Source organism: Natator depressus, chromosome 3, assembly GCF_965152275.1.
Source record: "Natator depressus isolate rNatDep1 chromosome 3, rNatDep2.hap1, whole genome shotgun sequence".
Taxonomy (NCBI): Eukaryota; Metazoa; Chordata; order Testudines; family Cheloniidae; genus Natator; species Natator depressus.
The window spans coordinates 90,507,327-90,528,131 of record NC_134236.1 but is presented as its reverse complement, the minus strand read 5'-3'; the positions used below and the strand labels follow the sequence as shown (position 1 = coordinate 90,528,131).

Sequence of the window (20,805 nt, the reverse complement as noted above, 5' to 3'; positions counted from 1 at the left end):
AATGTATCCCTCTGGAAATGTCATTAAAGTAAGTGGAAACACTCCAGCCATGAAGTCAATTGAGTTACACCAGGAATGAATTAGGCTTATAACATTTAATCCTTAATCATATGAAGGGTGGAGGAGGGGAGCTCAAAAGCCCATAAAACTCATACATTTTATAGTGTTGCCTGGCAAAAAGGTACTTGTTCTTTTCAGTACTTCTCAAGTTCATTGCTCACCCTGGGTGAAAACCTGGCGCCAGTGAAGTCAATGGGAGTTTTGCCATTGTCTTCAATGAAGCCAGGATTTCACTTCAGGTCCTCAAGTCCCACCCGAGTCCCCAAGTTGAATGCAAATTTTTCATAGCACAAAACTCTGTAAGGCTGAATAATAATAATAATAATTAATAATAAAAGGCCAATTTCCCCCCTCAGATTAAATCAATGGGAACTGCTTGTATTAAAGAGCAGAATTTGACCATTAAGAAACGAAAAGCTGAAGACTGATTTCATTTAGACTGGTGTAAATCCAAAGCAACTCCATTGAGCCCAGGTCTCTGGATTTATATGGTGTAAATGAGACTTGAATTTGGTCCAAATACAATTTCTTGAGCTTTACTGAGCTTTATTCACCTCACAGCAAAGTGCCTGGAGTATGATAAAAGTGTCAAGGTTAAAGTACAATGATAGCTGGAAATGCTTAAAATGCTCTTTTAAAATTCCTGTTGTGCCTTTGCTCATATTAATACTTCACCAAGGATACATTTACACTGGAATAAAAGACCTGCAACATGGCCGCAGCTGGCGTGGGTCAGCTGACTCAGGCTTGTGTGGCTCGGGCTGTGGAGCTAAAAATTGCTGAATAGATATTTTAGGCTTGGGCTGGAGCCTGGGTTCTGGCACCCTCCCCCTTTGCGGGGTCCTAGAGTTTGGGCTCCAGTCTGAGCCCAAATGTCTACATAGCAATTTTCCAGCCCTACAGTCGGAGCCCTGCAAGCCCAAGTCAGCTGACCCGGGCCAGCTGTGGGTGTTTAATTGCTGTGTACATGTACCCTAAAGGTGAAATACGGCTCCAGTCCTGTAAAGACCTTAACTTTAAGCATATGGGTAGTCCAACTGGAGTCAGCGAGACTACTCATGTACTTAAAAGTTAAGTATGTGCATACGTCTTTTCACGGTCTGGGCTTAAATAAATAAATAAAAACAAAAGGAATCAAATGTAACAATCAAGTTACCCAAATTCTTCATATACTTGTCCAATAGATTCTGGAGTTCTTGTTCTTTGTCATTGTTGAACTGGGTCTCCATGGCTAGCAGGATGTACTCATCTAGTAGCATACGGATCAAATGAAAAGAACCTTGGTGGGGGTGGAGGGAGAGAAGAGAGAGTGTAACGAAATTATCTTTGTGACCATCTCTCAACACTTTACAAGAAGCAAGTGAAACAAACAAATAATTGTTGGACTTTAAATGACCTGCCAAGACCAACAAGGAATAGTGCCTAACTTCTCGCTCTAATCTCTGTTTGCACTGGCCCACCTAGCTCAATATGTTTACTATCCTGTAGGCTATTTGGCCACTAATTACATCAAAGAAAAATACTGATGAAAGTGAGACATGCTTTATACATGAAGAGGGCACACACTGCAGGTAGATAAGGCTGCACTCCGCTAGAATGAGCCTGACTCTGCTCTATTTCTGTTTGTCTTGTACTAAATAACCAGACAATGGTCCACAGAGTCCTGGAGTTGATTTCAAGGAAACACCACATTCAAACCAGATCTCCCACTACAGCCTTTTCAAATATCATTTGAATGAAAAATAAAAATGTAACATCCAATACAGAGATCAGTTGAGAAATGATGCGCTAACTGTAATTTGTGCTGAAAAAATTTCTAATTTAGAAATATCAGTTTCTAAAGGACGTTTCTAAAGTGTCTAAAGGACACTAAAATGTTAAAAGCTTCAAAGTATATGAAGTGTGAACTTGAAATCTTAAAACAAATAGGAGCAGGATGGTGTGTGTGATGTCCATTATCCCAGAGCTAAACCATAAAGATATTTTGTTAAATTCCTGGTAAAACGGCTTGACGTGAAAAACAATTATTTTTGCCAAACTGATTCAGATGTATTATTCTTATTTAAAATCACTTATCTGGACCTCTTTTCTTGGGAAATATGATTGTGTATTTTATTGCCAAGTTAAATAATCATAATATTACCTTGTTCTTACATAGCACATTTAATCATTATTATTCGTGGTATTATTATTGTTATTTAGATCTCAGTACTTTACAAAGGCCAGTATCATTATCCCCATTTTATATGTTGGGAAATTAACTCCTAGCAGTAACTCAAAAATGACAAAGAAATATCAAACCTTTAAAAATTGACATTAATCCTAGGGTACCAACTAATTACTGCTAAGAATGTTCTTTAAAAATGCAGTTGGCAATGTATATAGAATAATTATTTGGGCTCTGGTCAGAGAAACATTCGCCAGAAGACAATTCCATATGCTTGGGAAGTCTGGATAGAGTTCCAAGCAGGTAGTTCATAAAGGAGGAGTTTTATAAAGCCAAGGGTACCAAAACTTGATGCGTTGTTTAGGGTGAGATTATGCATCACTCGGGCACCAAAAAAGCTCCATTTGAGAAGGAAATCTTGAGCTCTCTTCTTCAGTGACCTCCCATTTTGTTTGCTTGCCTAAAAGAGAAAGGAAGAAAGAGGAATCTATAAGTAAATTATGTTGACTCCTACTTGTCGGGAATCTTATTCAGCCTGTGCATGTGGCCACAGAACACAGCAGGGGAGACAGGAGAGTGGTGTCTGCTTGGCAGTTCACGGGATATCTTGGGCAGTCTGGCAGGACAGTTTGGCTGCATGACACGCGCTCTGCAGTGCACATACTTAGTACTTCAGAAAGGATTAGTGCGCTCTCGCTAGTGCAAGCGGGCCGGGGACCCGGCCACGCCTCCAATGAGCCAGGCTGCTTTCCCTTTTGGCTGTGAGCTGGATGGTTTTTCTGCTGGGCTCCTGTCTTACTACTCAAGATAGTAATACCACTCTACACATGTATAGGTAGAGAGGAAAAAACTCTTTGCACTGTATTATGCCACCTACAAACAAAGAGCTGGAACTGATCCCTGTGCTTAAACTTCATATGTATACTATTCAGTGGGCCATCTCGCTTGTCAAACAACAAAATGGGAAATCTAGTATCCTAACACTGGGGCTTTTAATACTAGCGGCTCATTGTTGTCACTTCACCCTGACAGGGCTTTGCTTCATGTGCTAACATTATAACCTGTCACTTTTGCAAACAGAAAGAAGCGGTGTTGTGAATTTGACAGTGACTGCACTTTAACATGAACAGAAGGTAGAGGGCAATGGGAGGATTACATGTTCTGTAAATGATTAGCTCTGACTCAACTAATCTCGACTCCTACGGGGGACTATTGGTTGGGTTTGTTTTTTCCTAACCCTGGGAAAACAACCCTGGAAGCCATACTTGCTTGCCTTTGTATCGTATTACATAATAGATGCTAAAGGGGGATGATCTCCTATCTTTTCTGCCTGCTTTGTTTATCACTGATTGTCTAAAAGAATATCCCACATCACATTTTAGATTGTAACAGTCAAATTCTGCCTTCAGAGAAGAGGGCTGAAACCTCACTTAAATCAGTGGGAGTTGTGCATTTGTGTATGTAAGACAGTAAATATCATAATGCTGCTTTATAAATCCATGGTACGCCCACACCTTGATTACTTTGTGTAGTTCTGGTCGCCCTGTCTCAAAAAAGATATATTAGAATTGGAAAAGGCACAAAGAAGGGCAACAAAAACAATTAAGAGTATGGAACAGCATAAGGAAGTGTTATTTACCCCTTCACATAACACAAGAATCTGGGGTCACTCAATGACATTAATAGGCAGCAGGATTAAAACAAACAAAAGGAAGTACTTCTTCACACAACACACAGTCAACCTGTGGAGATCTTTGCCAGGGGATGTTGTGAAGGTAAAAACTATAACTGAGTTCAAAAAAGAATTAGCTAAGTTCATGGAGATAGATCCATCAATGGCTATTAGCCAAGATGGTCAAGGATCAACCATTATGATGAGATAACTGGCTCTGTGGATGAGGGGAAAGCAGTGGACGTGTTGTTCCTTGACTTTAGCAAAGCTTTTGACACAGTCTCCCACAGTATTCTTGCCAGCAAGTTAAAGAAGTATGGGCTGGATGAATGGACTATAAGGTGGATAGAAAGCTGACTAGATTGTCGGGCTCAACGGGTAGTGATCAATGGATCCACGTCTAGTTGGCAGCCGGTATCAAGTGGATTGCCCCAAGAGTCGGTCCTCGGGCCAGTTTTGTTCAATATCTTCATTAATGATCTGGAGGATGGCATGGATTGCACCCTCATCAAGTTTGCAGATGACACCAAACTGGGAGGAGAGGTAGATACGCTGGAGGGTAGGGATAGGATACAGAGGGACCTAGACAAATTAGAGGATTGGGCCAAAGGAAATCTGATGAGGTTCAACAAGGACAAGTGCAGAGTCCTGCACTTAGGATGGAAGAATCCCATGGACCGCTACAGACTAGGGACCATATGGCTAGGCAGCAGTTCTGCAGAAAAGGACCTAGGGGTGACGGTGGACGAGAAGCTGGATATGAGTCAACAGTGTGCCCTTGTTGCCAAGAAGGCCAATGGCATTTTGGGCTGTATAAGTAGGGGCACTGCCAGCAGATCGAGGGACGTGATCATTCCCCTCTATTCGACTTTGGTGAGGCCTCATCTGGAGTACTGTGTCCAGTTTTGGGCCCCACACTACAAGAAGGATGTGGAAAAATTGGACAACGTCCAGCAGAGGGCAACAAAAATGATTAGGGGACTCGAACACATGACTTATGAGGAGAGGCTGAGGGAACTGGGATTGTTTAGTTTGCGGAAGAGACGAATGAGGGGGGATTTGATAGCTGCTTTCAACTACCTGAAAGGGGGTTCCAAAGAGGATGGATCTAGACTGTTCTCAGTGGTAGCAGACGACAGAACGAGGAGTAATGGTCTCAAGTTGCAGTGGGGGAGGTTTAGGTTGGCTATTAGGAAAAACTTTTTCACTAGGAGGATGGTGAAGCACTGGAATGCCTTACCTAGGGAGGTGGTGGAATCTCCTTCCTTTGAAGTTTTTAAGGTCAGGCTTGACAAAACCCTGGCTGGGATGATTTAGTTGGGGATTGGTCCTGCTTTGAGCAGGGGGTTGGACTAGATGACCTCTTGAGGTCCCTTCCAACTCTGATATTCTATGATTCTATGATTCTAAAGATGCAGTCCCACACTCTGAGTGTCCCTAAGCCTCTGACTGACAGAAGCTGGGAGCGGACAACAAGGGGTGGATCACTCAATAATTGCCTTGTTCTGTTCATTCCCTCTGAAGCATCTGGCACTGGTGAATATCAGAAGACAGAATAGTAGGCTAGAGGGACAATTGGTCAGACCCAGTATGGCTGTTGTTATATTATATGAGGGCTGAATTAATCTCTAAGGGCTCTATTCAGCATTGTACTTAATAATAACAATGCCTATTTCTTATATAATGCTTTTTATCAGTAGATCTCCAGGTGCTTTACAAAGGAGGTCAGTATCATTATTCCCATTTTACAGATGGGGAAACTGAGGCACAGAGAAGGGAAATGACTTGCCAAAGGTCAACCCACAGGTCCACGGCAGAGTCAGGAATAGACCTCAGGTCTCCTGAGTCCAAGTCCAGTGCACTAGCTACTAGATTACACTGCCTTTCCTTAATGTACTCGCTTACATTAAGGAGCTCAGTAAGATGATATAAGACGTTAGCATTACAAACCATTATATTTTCAAACAAAAATAATTGAAAAAAAGTTCCTCTCTCACTGGAAAGGCTTGATTCAGGATTTGGTATTTGACTTTAGATCACTGATCTCACTATCAGCTGAAGCACTGAATTTTCCTCATCTCTTTGTTCTTCTAGATGCTTACGAATCACAAGCTGGGATGTCATTTATTATTCCAGATATAACCTGGAACTCTGAATGCAGGTCTTAACAGGCAAGGAAGACCCAAATTTAAACTATTTTGTTTTGAAAATATACGTGTGGTTGGTCACAGACAAGCATAACAATCTTAATTTAACTGTACACAAACCTTCACTCTTATGATTTTAAATTTGCTTTACAAAAGATTTTCAATTCACAATTCATTATTTTATAAAAATAATTCCCACCAAAATCTTCAGTAATACCAGTGCACTCAGCCTAAAATCACAGCGAGGCACTTTCCATGCGGTTATTCTTTTCATACAAGAAATCCTTCTGCAGATTAGCCAGTCCTGATTCCATCTACCACTTTTTCTTACACCACACTTAATGTCACACAAATATCATTTCGAAAAAAACAAAGATCTCCGTCTCTGAGGACCAAATCTTGCTCACACTCATTTGAGCAGTGCCACTGATGTCATCTATACAAAGGCAAGGTGTGAGTCTTTTATTTATTTTTACATCATTTTGGAAGTGCTGATTTCAATGGCGTAGTCATATAGAATTGAGGTTTTCCTATATAAAACACTTGCGGTGAGATTTTCAGAAGAAGTGAGCACTGGCTTAACTCTGACCTTATTGGAGCAGATCCTCAGCTGGAGTGAATTATCATAGCTCTATTGACTTCCATGGACTGATGACAATTTACAGCCACTGAGGATCTGTCTCATTGAAAAATCATTGTCTTCAGGGAGAAGAGAGTTTGCCCAAAGCTGAGTACTTTTGAAAATCCCATCCTTGAAGTCAGTGGGACTTCACTTACATGATTAAGGGGAGCAGGATTTGGCCCTGAATCAGACAGAGCAGTTGAAAGGTACCTTGATAACCCTTTGCTCAACCACAGTATCCAACCATTCAATAAATGATTCCACAGTGGCATTCTTCTTTAGCAGGTCCTTCAGTTCTTGGAACACTGTAATAGAGTCATCTACCATGTAAAAAGGAAAACACATCGTTGCTCGCTCCTCTGAGTATGAGAGAAAGCCACTCACCAGTCACTGACAATTTTGTAGCATGGAAAGGAAAGGAAAGAATTAGAGCATTGAAAGAATGGAAAATTAACCAAGGAAGCAAGCATTCTTGTTTGTTAGCTTTTTGTTTTTGTTTGTTTGTTTTGTTTTAAAAAGCTCTTCCACATTGCAAATTATGGGAGACTTTAAGAAAATGGAGAATTTTCCCATAAAATAAAATTACACTCTAAGATACTGACATTTTTCATTAGTTCCAGGATCTGTTCTTGGAATCATGTCTAACTCTAAATTTAATAGGACAAAGAACAGCTTTACCATACTGTAATATGGATGATCGAAACAATGGATGACTCTCAGAGTGTCTTAGGTTTCTCTGACTTCTTAGGTTCTTACAACATACAGCAAAACTAAGCTACTAATCCTTCCAAGATTCTCCTTTTCTATAAAATGTCTCATTACCTGTCCAGTGAATTCCCAGCTAATCTCTCTTTTCTCTCATGCTAGGAGAGCAAGAACAGAAAGGAAAATAGTAGAAAGAAAGAAAGAAAGAAAGAAAGAAAGAAAGAAAGAAAGCAACTAAAATGAAAATGTGACTAGATTGTGAGGCATTTTTAAGAAAAGAAAGAACAACATATACTTTGTTCAACCTTCCATGATCAAAGTAACAAAATGTAGAAGAACACAGATGCTGCTGCTCTCAATTCTGCCAGTTTTTGTCCAAAATGTTCCTTAAGTGATTAAAAAATATCTTTTGTCACCACTTAGTATATTCAGGCACTGAGGAGAAGGTGGCTAAATCCCTTTATTCTGAGCCAATAGCTATAAGAACTGGTAAAAAAAAAATAGAAAAATGATTGTGTGAAAAAATTCAAAATTTTGTAGCTGTTTCCATTATCTAGTTTTTGTGACATTGTCTAGGATATATTTACTGACATTTTTCATTTTAGAAAAAAGGCCATTTTCAACAACAACAAAAAAGTTTTTATGCAAGCAATGTAATCCAGCTCTAGTAGCTATTAAATAAAGCTACAATTAAGTATTAAACATGCTTTTAGATCTGTTTCTTAAAACCCGTAAACCCCATCTTCACTATCAAATGACTGTTAAAGAGACATTTTTCAGAAACTAATCAGCTGTGTTGACCTGTGCAGATGGTGGCTAACTTTTAAAAAGAGTTCTCATGACAATTATCAGATAACACAGATATTTTCTCAACAACCATTTTAAAAATGCCCAGCTGGGATGCCAATAACTGACACAACTGTAAAAAGAAAAGGAGTACTTGTGGCACCTTAGAGACTAACCAATTTATTTGAGCATAAGCTTTCGTGAGCTACAGCTCACTTCATCGGATGGATTCAGTGGAAAATACAGTGGGGAGATTTATATACATAGAGAACATGAAACAATGTTTTCAAGACTGATATTTGCATGCAGAATTTGGTAAAAGCTTCCCTTTTTATTGGACACATTGCGGCCATTTAATGGCTTTTTTAAAATTCTGGAGGTGAATCCTGAATTAGCATAGGGCACTCAAAACGTGTAAGTGCAAAGACATTTTCTTCAATCCATCGTCACACAAACTAATTAAGCATAAAATGCAATTTTTTTTTATTTTACAAAATATCTTACCACAGACTTACATTCAGTGTAGACTTCCCCATCAGATTCCATGCTGCCTGAGACTGTGAGAAGAGCTTGAGACCCAATGCTATTCAAATCTACCTTCTCAATATCAGCCACCATGGAATTCACCACATGCTGATCAAAGAGGGCTGGTCGAGCAATCTGCAAAAGACCATAGAGTTAAATGCTAAAATCTGCACCTGTGGAAAGAACTGAATAATTTATGGAAGAGGAAGGACCATGCGCTCTTTCCTTCCTTTTTTCAAGGCTGAGGATTGATGTGGCTTTTTCACTGATTAGATACCACCACAAGAATACAATTATTTCAACATTGGCCAAATTGAACTGCCATGACTGAGTGAGAATTGATTCAAGTTCCATATTAACTAACTCTTAGCTTCCCCTTGCTTAGTTACATATACATTATAATACTTTGTTCTACTAAAGTGCCTTCCATCAGAGGCTCTCAGAGTAAATTTTCAACTCCACTATGATATTTCTGAGTAACAGCCGTGTTAGTCTGTATTCGCAAAAAGAAAAGGAGTACTTGTGGCACCTTAGAGACTAACCAATTTATTTGAGCATAAGCTTTCGTGAGCTACAGCTCACTTCATCGGATGCATACTGTGGAGAGTGTAGAAGATCTTTTTATACACACAAAGCATGAAAAAATACCTCCCCCCACCCACTCTCCTGCTGGTAATAGCTTATCTAAAGTGATCACTCTCCTTACAATGTGTATGATAATCAAGTTGGGCCATTTCCAGCACAAATCCAGGTTTTCTCACCCCCCCCACCCCCCTCCACACACAAACCCACTCTCCTGCTGGTAATAGCTTATCTAAAGTGACCACTCTCCTTACAATGTTATGATAATCAAGGTGGGCCATTTCCAGCACAAATCCAGGGTTTAACAAGAACGTCTGAGGAGGGAAAACTGGGGCACAGAGAAATTATATGCTGTGTCCAAGGTTACACAGGAAGTCTGTGGCAGAGGCAGGAATAGCCTCCTGTGTCTTAACCACAAGACAGTGTTTCCTCTGATATAGTACACCAGATAATAAGATGATGTTATTTCATAATTGTGAATGACTGCATGTTACTGGTGCAGAGCTAGCACCACTTACATGGATAAATCACAAGTTAATCCAAAAGGTGATGAACTCACTAACCACTGCACTGAGGAAGTCATCACTGGGAGAAAGATCATTTGATATTTTCCACTTTGGGAATAAACAAATACCCTTTTATCCCACTTCATAATTTGCTTGCCAAAGCATGGAAAGATTTGCAAAGAAAACTCCTGTGGGGATTACAGTGTTGTCACCTGAAATGGTAGCAGACTCATGGGTCCAAAGACTATAGCTGGTCAAAATATGGGAAAGTTTTTCATGAACCTTTCACTGTACAGTGTTTTGTAGTGATTCAAATTCTCATTCTGGTCTCCAAAGCTTACCTGAGCTAGGTGTAAGAATGATGTCTGTCGTTTCAGAGAGGAAACAAATCTTCGTGCAATAGGCAGTTTCTTATCTGCCAGGTCTTCTGGTAGATTTTCTAGAGATGAAACAACCCACTGTTCCCAGTTTTTAGCAAAAGTTCTTATATCTGCCAATAAACTACAATAAAAACAATATATTTTAAAAAGGCCAACATTATGGTAAAATATTGCATTGCATCAGTTTAAGGGGAAGAGTTTGAAAAGCCAAGGCCATCGGAGATAGCAGCAGCACAAAGACCTAGACAGACAAATAATCTGCAACAATTTTTCCCCTGGGGAAAAGAACAGAGAGGCTCTACGGATAACAGATAATAGTCACATTCTTAAGGCATTGTTGGCAGGTACTTAGATATGATGATGATGGGTGTGATGCAAGAACCATAATAGTATTCTGAAAATAATGGAAATTAAGCTTTCGTCTCACATAACAAGCATGTTCTAGTCCCCTTTGTCTTCAAAGAACCTTCACTCAACATATCTGCCTCTCCAGCTGCTGCCCCATCTACCTTCATCCCCTTCCCTTCCCCTTCAGATTCTCTTCCCCAAACTGGCTACTTTGTGCCACCCAAGTAATACGAAGGAGCTGGAATCTGGCCTTAGCTGGCCAGCTGAGAGTTCCCCTTTCAGCTAGATGGTTTAGCTAACTGTTGGGATATATGCCATGGCACGAGAATGGCAGAGATGTACAAACGGCTACCTTTAATGCATTAACTCTAGCAGAGCTAGCAGGAGTCTGTCTACCCATGCTGCGAATCACACCTCCCAGATGTAGTGTAGACATACCTGGGGGGACTATACTCATCTGGTATAAATTAGAGCAGGCCCGAGGCTGCCATAATTAAGGCCGGCATTGGAGGTGGTAGAAATTGGCACCTAGAATAAGGGCCGTAACTGGCTCCTTGACATCTCTCTCCTTACCACTCTCCTAAGAGCCTGGTGCAGGAGAAGATCTGTCCCACGGTGTCAATAGTGATTATGGGCCTAATCCTGAAACCCTCAGTCATGTGAGTAGTCCCACTAAAAACTTATGCTCAGATAAATTTGTTAGTCTCTAAGGTGCCACAAGTCCTCCTTTTCTGATTTCATAGGGCCACTCACACAAATAAGGGTTTCCATCATTGGAAATTTTAAAATGGCATCATCATTCAGTCTACTTTGATTACAGCTGTAATGTGAAAAACAGCAGCAGGAACAGAGAGCAACATACCAGTAGAGTCAGATTTTAAAATATTTTGGAAAAAATACACGCAGGTCTACATCTATACATTCCATCAGTTCAGACTGTAGTTTGCCCTGTACTGCACCATTTTAGAAAGGTACTTAAAATTTATGTTGTGACTGAGTAAAAATCTTCTAAGCTTAGAATTCTATCGTCACATCGGCTGTTTACTCCATCTCTCTTTGGAGCATTTGATTGCCTAACCATTACCCAGAATATAGCATTACAGTAACTGCCAAGTACCCACCTTTCTGGCATTTCTTGCATTGTTGCAGGGATGAGTACATCTGTGAGGACCTTGAAAAAAGTAATAGAAAATTGTTTTACACCTCCATAGTCAACACATTCATACAAAGAAATTTAACTTCTGAGAAATTTAATTCCCATTGTAAGTTCCTGGAGGACTCTTCCATTTACACCTCTTTGAATCTTTCCTCAGGCCTCTTAAGGAAAAAAAATCCAGGTAACGAGAAAAGAACTGGACATTAAAATAGGGGTCTCTTTGCTTTGTTAGTTTTGGATATTTTAATGTAACAGTTGAAGCTCACAGCATTGTCATGTTTTCTTATCTGCTGCCTTTATTCTGATCAAGGGAGTCACACCAAGTTAGTTATAATAATGCATTTCATAGAGGTCTGCTCCAGAAATGTCTCCAAAATTCCCCTGTTTTTGTCACACCTGAGATTATTGTTATGGAACCAGCTGGTAGTGTTAAATTCAGCAATGATGACACTATGGATAGGAAGGGTGGCTTGGGGGTTACAGCGTTAGATTGGGACTCAGGAGAGCTGGGTTCAATTTCTGGCTGACACAGACTCTCTCCATAGCCTGGGGCAAGTCAGTGTGCCTCAGTGAAATGGGGCCACTGATACTTCCTTTCCCCACCCTTTGCCTCTCTTGGCTATTTAGATTCTTTGGGGGCAGGGATTCTCTCTCACAATTTGTCTGTAGAGCACGGAGCCATGCTCCTATCTTAGAAATACCTTAGGTACGTATAACCGCAGTATCTGAGATAGCTCTGTAGACACTATGACTCAGGCTGGACCTCAGGTTCTGAAGCCGAGGGAGGGGCGCTGGCTCAGAGACTTGCTGCGTAGAAGTACTCTAAATCACTTGCCTACAGTCACACAGGAAGACTGTGCTGGGGAAAAGACTTGAACTCAGGTGTCCAAAATCCTAGGCTAGTGCCGCTAAGCATTAGACCATCCTTCCTCTTGTATGGGTGGAGCCCAGAGGATTTTCAGGGTCTGGTGCAGGTCCCGGGACTCAACCTCAAGTAGGGGCTTGGTGCAGGGTGGGATTCTAGTCCCTTGGTGGAGCAATTAGGGTGAAATAGCAGTGAATATTATCCTCTCTGATGGGTTTTATTTATCTGGCACAACACAGGGTTTCTTATACGTCATATAATAAAATGAAATTTGTTTCTACGAATAATGTTAATGGTATAATAATACAATAAAATGCTAGTTTATGTTTGACAACTGTTATGCCAAGAACACCTTTAATGCTTGAAAGTGAGAATTAGGGAAAATGACATAGAAGAAATAGCAAATTCTTTAATGTGATGACGTTTTGGGGAATTCCACTATTCCAGATTTTGAATTCTGCGCTTTGTAGTATTTTTTCCCTTTTAGCTCAATCTTAGTTTAATTTGTAACAAATACTTATGTAGATACTGTGTTTTTAAGCAGAAAATCCATGATAAACTCAAGGCACAACATGTCCTGTATCTGGAACTGATGTTAAGTGGCACAGTCCAAGAGCAGTAATTCATATCTTTATACTAATCTCCTACACTTTTTATTGATTTTCATAATCAATTGACATGAATCTAAAATTTGCTGCTCTGTTTGCTGCTTGATATGCTTCTATGAAATCCTTTCCCTGCATTTTGTAGATTTTTTTTTCATATTTTTATCCAGTCAAGAAATGAACATAAATTACAATAAAAGACTCAATGCTAACTAGGCCCAAAGCTCTCCATTTGCCACAAACACTACTTTTGATAGGTTTCAGAGTAGCAGCCGTGTTAGTCTGTATTTGCAAAAAGAAACGGAGTACTTGTGGCACCTTAGAGACTAACAAATGTATTTGAGCATAAGCTTTCGTGAGCTGAATGCATCCGATGAAGTGAGCTGTAGCTCATGAAAGCTTATGCTCAAATAAATTTGTTAGTCTCTAAGGTGCCACAAGTCCTCCTTTTCTTTTTACTACTTTTGATGTTTTCTGATTTGCAGTAGCCACTTCATTTAATCCACATGCAACTGTGAAACCTATCAGGAAGATAATGATAATCCTTTGTACTTATGTGATGTCTCTTATCTGAGGATTTCAAAGAGCTTTACAGCTATTAATTAAATAAGGGCCAGATTTTCAAAAGATCTCAGCACCCAACAGCTCCCAAACAGGTGTTTGAAAGAGGCTATTTCCATTTTATGAGTGCTAAAAAATTGAATCAGGGAGAGATCAAATGCCAAATGTTAAGGGCCTCCCTCAGGCCTGGTCTACACAAAGTTTTTAGACTGATTTAACTATTTCGGTTAGGGGAGTGATTTTTTTTTTTTTGGCCAAAAAAGTAAAATCAATACAATTCCTAATATGGATATCAAAATACAGGTATAAAGGTTTTTATCCATGTCCTACTCAGCCAATGAAGTTACTGTGTTCCTTGACACAGTACTGAAGTTTCCTTGAGTAAAACCTGAGTAAGAACCTCAGGATTCGGTCCTAAGTGACCTACTCAAGAGCACACAGCAAGTAGGTGGGAGAGGAGAGAATAAAGTCAGTACAAATTCTGCTCGGACACCAACTTTATGCTAATGATTATAGTGAAGTTGCTGCTGATGTACAGAGGTGTGAGGGAGAAGAGTCAGGCCTCAGGAATCTTGTTCTAACTTCTGCACTGTATTTTTACTCAAACACCTCCTGTAAAATAGCTGTAGATTGACCCCGATTATCCAAAAAACTGAATGCTTAACTCACCTTGTAGAGTACTGAGTCGCAAACACAGAAGATGTCAATGATAACAGGATTTTCGAGCAGGGGAAGAAGGTGGTCAGGCATTCCTTGCCAAAAATGTAATAAGAAATGCTGGATCTGGGGAGGGGAAACAAAACAGAGACAAATAATGTCTTTTCTGCTACCTAAGCATATATAACCAAGAATGCGTATTCAAACAGCCTCACCTCTTCAAAGTTCCCATTAATTGCATTGTCAAGGACACACTGACAGTGTGTTTTGTACATCATGATAAGGGTATCTACCTGTTTTGGAAGAGAGAAAGATTAAATAGGATCTCTTACCACTCTCCGTTAGTGCTGTGATGAAGTAGGTTTCGGCTGTCTTTTGCTAGCATTGAAGTACAGTATATCAACCTTCTAGCATAAAAGGAGTGAAAGTGCATGACCTTCAGAAAACAGTGGGTACAGCTTTAGAATGGATAACAATGAAAGAGGCACCCATCTCTAGTTCTGCATCAACACTTTTAAGGTCCAATCCTGTTTCAGACCTGCAGAATATATTTTGAAAGTTTACATAGGCAGTGGCCAGTTTATCCAAGTTAGGTGGTGAAGTATACCCACATATTTGAAAGTAGGATTAATTCCCAAGAGTAGTACAAGTTAATCATTAGGCTACTATAGGCGTCTATGAGTGTTTTGAAACATCATTGGGTGGACAAATGGGGAAAAAAGCTGTCAGTCACTGGGTCAAAGTTTAATCATCACCTTTCAAGAGCAAAGCTTTAAAGAGCAGAATTTTTCTTTCATCTCATGCAGCTGATTCATCTCTAGTGTATTGCTCCTTGATTTTAATGGGATTGCAGAGGTGTGACTGACAAAGGAATTTGTCCCAGTGTCTGAAAAATGGGTAATATTCATAACTAGAGTTGTGCAAAACATTTCCAAAGAAGCCTGACATTAGACAAAACTTACCTGATCATCCAGATTCAGAGAAAGTTTGCTATGGTTTGTGAAACTTTCCAACATACCAAGGCCCAGATTAAACTCAGGTTTGCATGGTTTCTGCTAGGGCTCTCAATTAATTGCAGTTAACTCATGTGATTAATTAAAAAAAATTAATCGCAATTAAAAAAATTAATTGTGATTAATCACACTGTTAAACAATAGAATACCAATTAAAATTTATTAAATATTTTGGATGTTTTTCTACATTTTCAACTATATCGATTTCAATTACAACACAGAATACAAAGGTTTCAGAGTGGTAGCCGTGTTAGTCTGTATCAGCAAAAAGAACAAGGAGTACTTGTGGCATCTTAGAGACTAACAAATTTATTTGAGCATAAGCTTTCGTGGGCTAAAACCCACTTCATCGGATGCATGCAGTGGAAAATACAGTAGGAAGATATATATATATACACACAGAGAACGTGAAAAAATGTGTGTTGCCATACACACTGTAATGAGAGTGATCAATTAAGATGAGCTATGATCAGCAGGAAAAAAAATCTTTTGTAGTGATAATCAGGATGGCCCATTTCCAACAGTTGACAAGAAGGTGTGAGTAACAGTGGGGGGGGGGGAATAGTTTTATTTTGTGTAATGACCCATCCACTCCCAGTCTTCATTCAAGCCTAATTTAATGGTGTCCAGTTTGCAAATTAATTCCAATTCAGCAGTCTCTCACTGGAGTCTGTTTTTGTAGTTTTTTTGTTGTAATATTGTGACTTTTAGGTCTGTAATCAAGTGACCAGGGAGACTGAAGTGTTCTCCGACTGGTTTTTGAATGTTATAATTCTTGACATCTGATTTGTGTCCATTTATTCTTTTACGTAGAGACTGTCCAGTTTGTAAGTTGCACATCATGTGCCAGCAATGCCCCTCTGCCATGTACATTGAAGTGGGTTTTAGCCCACAAAAGCTTATGCTCAAATAAATTTGTTAGTCTCTAAGGTGCCAAAAGTACTCCTCGTTCTTTTTACAGAATACAAAGTGTACAGTGCTCACTTTATATTATTTTTGATTATAAATATTTCCACTGTAAAAATGATAAACAAAAGAAACAGTATTTTTCAATTCATCTCATACAAGTATTGTAGTGCAATCTCTTTATCGTGAAAGTGCAACTTACAAATGTAGGATTTTTTTGTTACATAACTGCACTCAAAAACAAAACAATGTAAAACTTTAGAGCCTACAAGTCCACTCAGTCCTACTTCTTGTTCAGCCAATTGCTAAACGAAACAAGTTTGTTTACATTTACGAGAGATAATGCTGCCCACTTCTTATTTACAATGTCACCTGAAAGTGAGGACACGCTTCCATGCTGATGATGCTCGTTAAAAAAACAATGCGCTAATTAAATTTGTGACTGAACTCTTTGGGGGAGAATTGTAAGTCTCCTGCTCCGTTTTACCCTCATTCCGCCATATATTTCATGTTATAGCAGTCTCAGATGATGACCCAGCATATGTTGTTTGATTTAAAAAAACTTTCACAGCAGATTTGACAAAACGCAACGAAGGTACCAATGTGAGATTTCTAAAGATAGCTACAGCACTTGACCCAAGCTTTAAGAATCTAAAGTGTCATCCAAAATCTGAGAGGGATGGGGTGTGGAGCATGATTTCAGAAGTCTTAAAAGGGCAACATTTTGATGCAGAAACTACAGAACCCAAATCACCTAAAAAGAAAATCAACCTTCTGCTGGTGGCATCTGACTCAGATGATGAAAATGAACATGCATTGGTCTGCCCTGCTTTGGATTGTTATCGAGCAGCACCCATCATCAGCATGGACGCATGTCCTCTGGAATGGTGGTTGAAGCATGAAGGGACATAGAATCTTTAGTGCATCTAGCACGTAAATATCTTGCAACGCCAGTTACAAGAGTGCCATGCAAAAGCCTGTTTTCACTTTCAGGTGATATTGTAAACAAGAAGCAGACATTATCTCCTACAAATGTAACCAAACTTGTTTGTCTGCGCGATTGGCTGAAGTAGGACTGAGTGGACTTGTGGGCTCTAAAGTTTTACATTGTTTTATTTTTGAATGCAGGTTTTTTTGTACATAATTCTACATTTGTAAGTTCAACTTTCATGATAAAGAGATTGTACTACAGTACTTATATTGGGTGAATTAAAATATACTATTTCTTTTGTGTTTTACAGTGCAAATATTTGTAATAAAAAATAAATATAAAGTGAGCACTTTACACTTTGTATTCTGTGTTGTAATTGAAATAAATATATTTGAAAATGTAGAAAACATCCAAAATATTTAAATAAATGGTATTCTATTATTGTTTAACAGTGCGATTAATCATGATTAATTTTTTCTATCACGTGATTAATCATGATTAATTTTTTTAATCACTTGACAGCCCTAGTTTCTGCACGTTTTTGGTGTAGGGAAAAGAGGGGAATGTGCCAAGAGAAACAAAAATAAAAGATGTGTACAGATCACGGTGTGAAATGAACCTGCTGATTTTCACACAGCTACAATTATGACTACAACTGTGTGGAAAATGGAGGATGAAAGGGACAGTCAACAATGTATTCATGGAACTTTTGGTAGAAATTTATAATTTTGATAATTTTTCATCAAAAAAACCAACTTTGGAAAATTTCAACTCACTTTAGTTGTAACATCTAATTCCAGCTTCTACACTTTCAGAACCTCCACTCACTTAAGTTTCTTAGCATTTTAACTATCTATCTGTGTAGGTTTTTCTAGCAGCTCCCATCACCATGGTATCTGAGGTGCTTCTGGGCATTTCCTAGAAAGGACGATCCTATTCTATCCTTTTCAGATACTATTTGAGCTCTGTTCTGGACCTGTAAACATTTTCATAGATTTCCAGCTGTCTTGGATGCAATATTTGTTCCCTCCCTGTCTCCAAGAGTCAGACTATGGTACAGCAGTCAGGAAGTTTCTGTCAGTACAGCCAAAACAGGGCCCATGGCTTCAGCACAGGTTTTGATGTGGTTATTACCTGGCTAGCTCCATCTGCAGAGGCTGAACTATCCTGTATTACAGCTCATTTTAACCACAACTGAGAGCCTGTCTACATAAGAAGTTTTCATTGGTTTAACTTAAATTGATTTAAATTCTCAATACCATGGGTGGCGGGTATCATAGGCTGGGGAAGGCTGTGCCTCCCCAAACAGCCAGGCATAGCCCCACCCATGCTCCGCCCCCAGTCCCCCTCCTGTTTCTCACTCTGCGAGGTGGCTCTTCCCAGGTGCTGCGCGGCTGGTGCTGGGGCCTCGCCACTTCCGGTGCTCCGGGGGCTGGGTGCACTAGCCTGGGGCGGGGGCCAGCGGCTGCAGCTACAGGCTCTGGGCTCCCACAGGGGGAGGGGTGTGGAAGGTGTGGGGTTGGGGGCTAGCCTCCCCAGGCCAGCAGTTCACATGCTGCCCATGCTCAATACAACTTCCCAACTGTAGCAAATATATTTTTCTTTAGCCACAAAAGCAGCATGGGAGCTTCTGTTTTGTTGTTGCCCTGAAGGGAGTCAAAGTGGGGCAGCAACAGCAGGTCAGAAGGAGCAGGCCAGTTGAATATGCCAGGCACCCCCTGCTGCCCTCAGACACTGCTGTTACAAGAGTGGTCTATAAATGAGAGACGTCTATCCATATGTAGATAGTTAGCTAATGGATTATATGCTAGTAGGTGGTGCTCAACAATATATAGCATGGATTTTGTAGAGGACCAATGAAACTTGTTGTGCACTGCAAATGGCTTCTTACATGTAGCTCTTCATAACAGAGGCACAAGGGCTTCCAAGGCCTTCACTCCTTTCACTCTTTCAGAACAAGTAGGCATGAGCCCACCAGCTCCTCCCCTGATGGGATGGCTCAGAAGGGGGACAGGCAGCACTGGAACACCTGGTCAGTGGCGATTAGGGACTCAGAAAGCCTTCAGAGACCTCTAATCTTAGTACAGCAGCCACCAACTTGGCCAACACTGGGGGACTGAAGCAGCAACTTTCAGAGTTTACAGCTTGTGCTAAAGATCTAAGCTATGCAGTTCAGGGCCCTTTTAACGGATTCATATCCTACATGGATCAGACACATAACACATGTACTAACGCCTGGGTTATGTAAGCAGAACTGTTTATTGGATGGTTAAAGTGCAAGCAGGAATGGGGTAATATTGTGTATTTACTTATAATATTCACAATTTATAATGTACACTGTGTTGTTCAGTTACATACATCATCCATACAGCAACAATACCATCGGACTTATGTAACTGAGCAATGCAGTACAGACTTCCCATGCTACAGTCAAATATGCAATTCAAACAATATTGTGACCAAGAATTATTTGCTACAAAATTCATGAATAATTTCAAATAATCAGCACACATGGCATTTTGTGATTTGTTCATAGACAGTTGATGAAGAGGGGAGATTGGGAAAAGTAAATTTCTTCTAATTATTTGTTGTGAATTATTTGCTCCAATCTAATCAGTAAAAACTGATTTTAAAATTCAAAGGCATTTGGAATGAATACAGCTCCCAACTATTTGTTTGTTTTGCCCTCCCCTTGTTACATACCATCAGTTCGTAAAATACTAAGTCAGTTAATAGGTAAATAATTCAACTACCTTGCCAATGGTGAACCAGTTAATCGGCATTAGTAAAGGTTTGCCCCTTCTATAAATCAGTCAACTCTGTTTGATTGTGGACATTTCTGGCTCTTTCATGTCAATACTGTGATCCTCAAAGGCTGAGTGAGATATGGAGAAAAGTTCTCTGACAGTTTTTGGTCTGCAAGTCAAGAAAGAAGCATCTCTCATTTTACCTTTTCTTTAGAAATGCACCCTTGAAGAACAAGGTGTTGAGCACTGGGGAACTCTGGAAGAAGTGTTCCAGTTTTGGAACTAAGAGAATATTTCCTAGTGAAGCCACCCTGAAATGTGTAAAAATACAGTAAAATTAGAAATATGTAATACTGCCAACACCACCACCAATTAGTATTTAACTGATGTTATATCTTATGAGACTCCCAAAGGTTCCAAAACTTTGGTTAAATTCAGATAATACTTTCAAAATCTGAAGGTTTCAAAACTTGGGTCACTATTCAGTAAGATACTTAAGCATGTGCCTAAATTTAAGCACCATCAACATTTGCTTTCACAGTCGTACAAACCTGGAATCACTCCACTGACTTCATGGAATTCTACTGGCTTCAAAGAATTGATTCCCGATTTATAAGTGAAAGCAGACTATAATCTCTTGTGTTTAAATGGACATACATAAAACATACACAAAGCTTTGTAAAACCAGGTGATCACATTGGGCCAAATTCATCTTTGGTGCAACTCCATTGACTTTAACTGAGTTATATCAGAGATTAATTAGACACATTTTTTTCTGGAAGGGACCCTTTAGAGAGTATGGGCCCAATCCAGTGCTTAATTTGTGCCATGGCTTGCCGGGGGGGAGCCCTGGCACCTCTAGGT

The 20,805-nt window shown here is 39.8% G+C and overlaps 1 protein-coding gene across 1 annotated transcript in view; it reads right to left on the bottom strand.

Moving 5' to 3' along the window:
• RFX6 (regulatory factor X6) overlaps positions 1–20,805 on the bottom strand; it is a 50,649-nt gene that overhangs the window by 8,478 nt on the left and 21,366 nt on the right. Inside the window, exons 7-15 of the mRNA XM_074948296.1 lie at positions 20,145–20,252; positions 14,560–14,637; positions 14,357–14,470; positions 11,622–11,671; positions 10,114–10,273; positions 8,675–8,819; positions 6,879–6,988; positions 2,570–2,687; positions 1,217–1,339 (exon numbers count right to left, since the gene is read on the bottom strand). Of these exons, the coding sequence (XP_074804397.1) occupies positions 1,217–1,339; positions 2,570–2,687; positions 6,879–6,988; positions 8,675–8,819; positions 10,114–10,273; positions 11,622–11,671; positions 14,357–14,470; positions 14,560–14,637; positions 20,145–20,252 (1,006 nt within the window). The remainder of the gene's footprint in view (positions 1–1,216; positions 1,340–2,569; positions 2,688–6,878; positions 6,989–8,674; positions 8,820–10,113; positions 10,274–11,621; positions 11,672–14,356; positions 14,471–14,559; positions 14,638–20,144; positions 20,253–20,805) is intronic.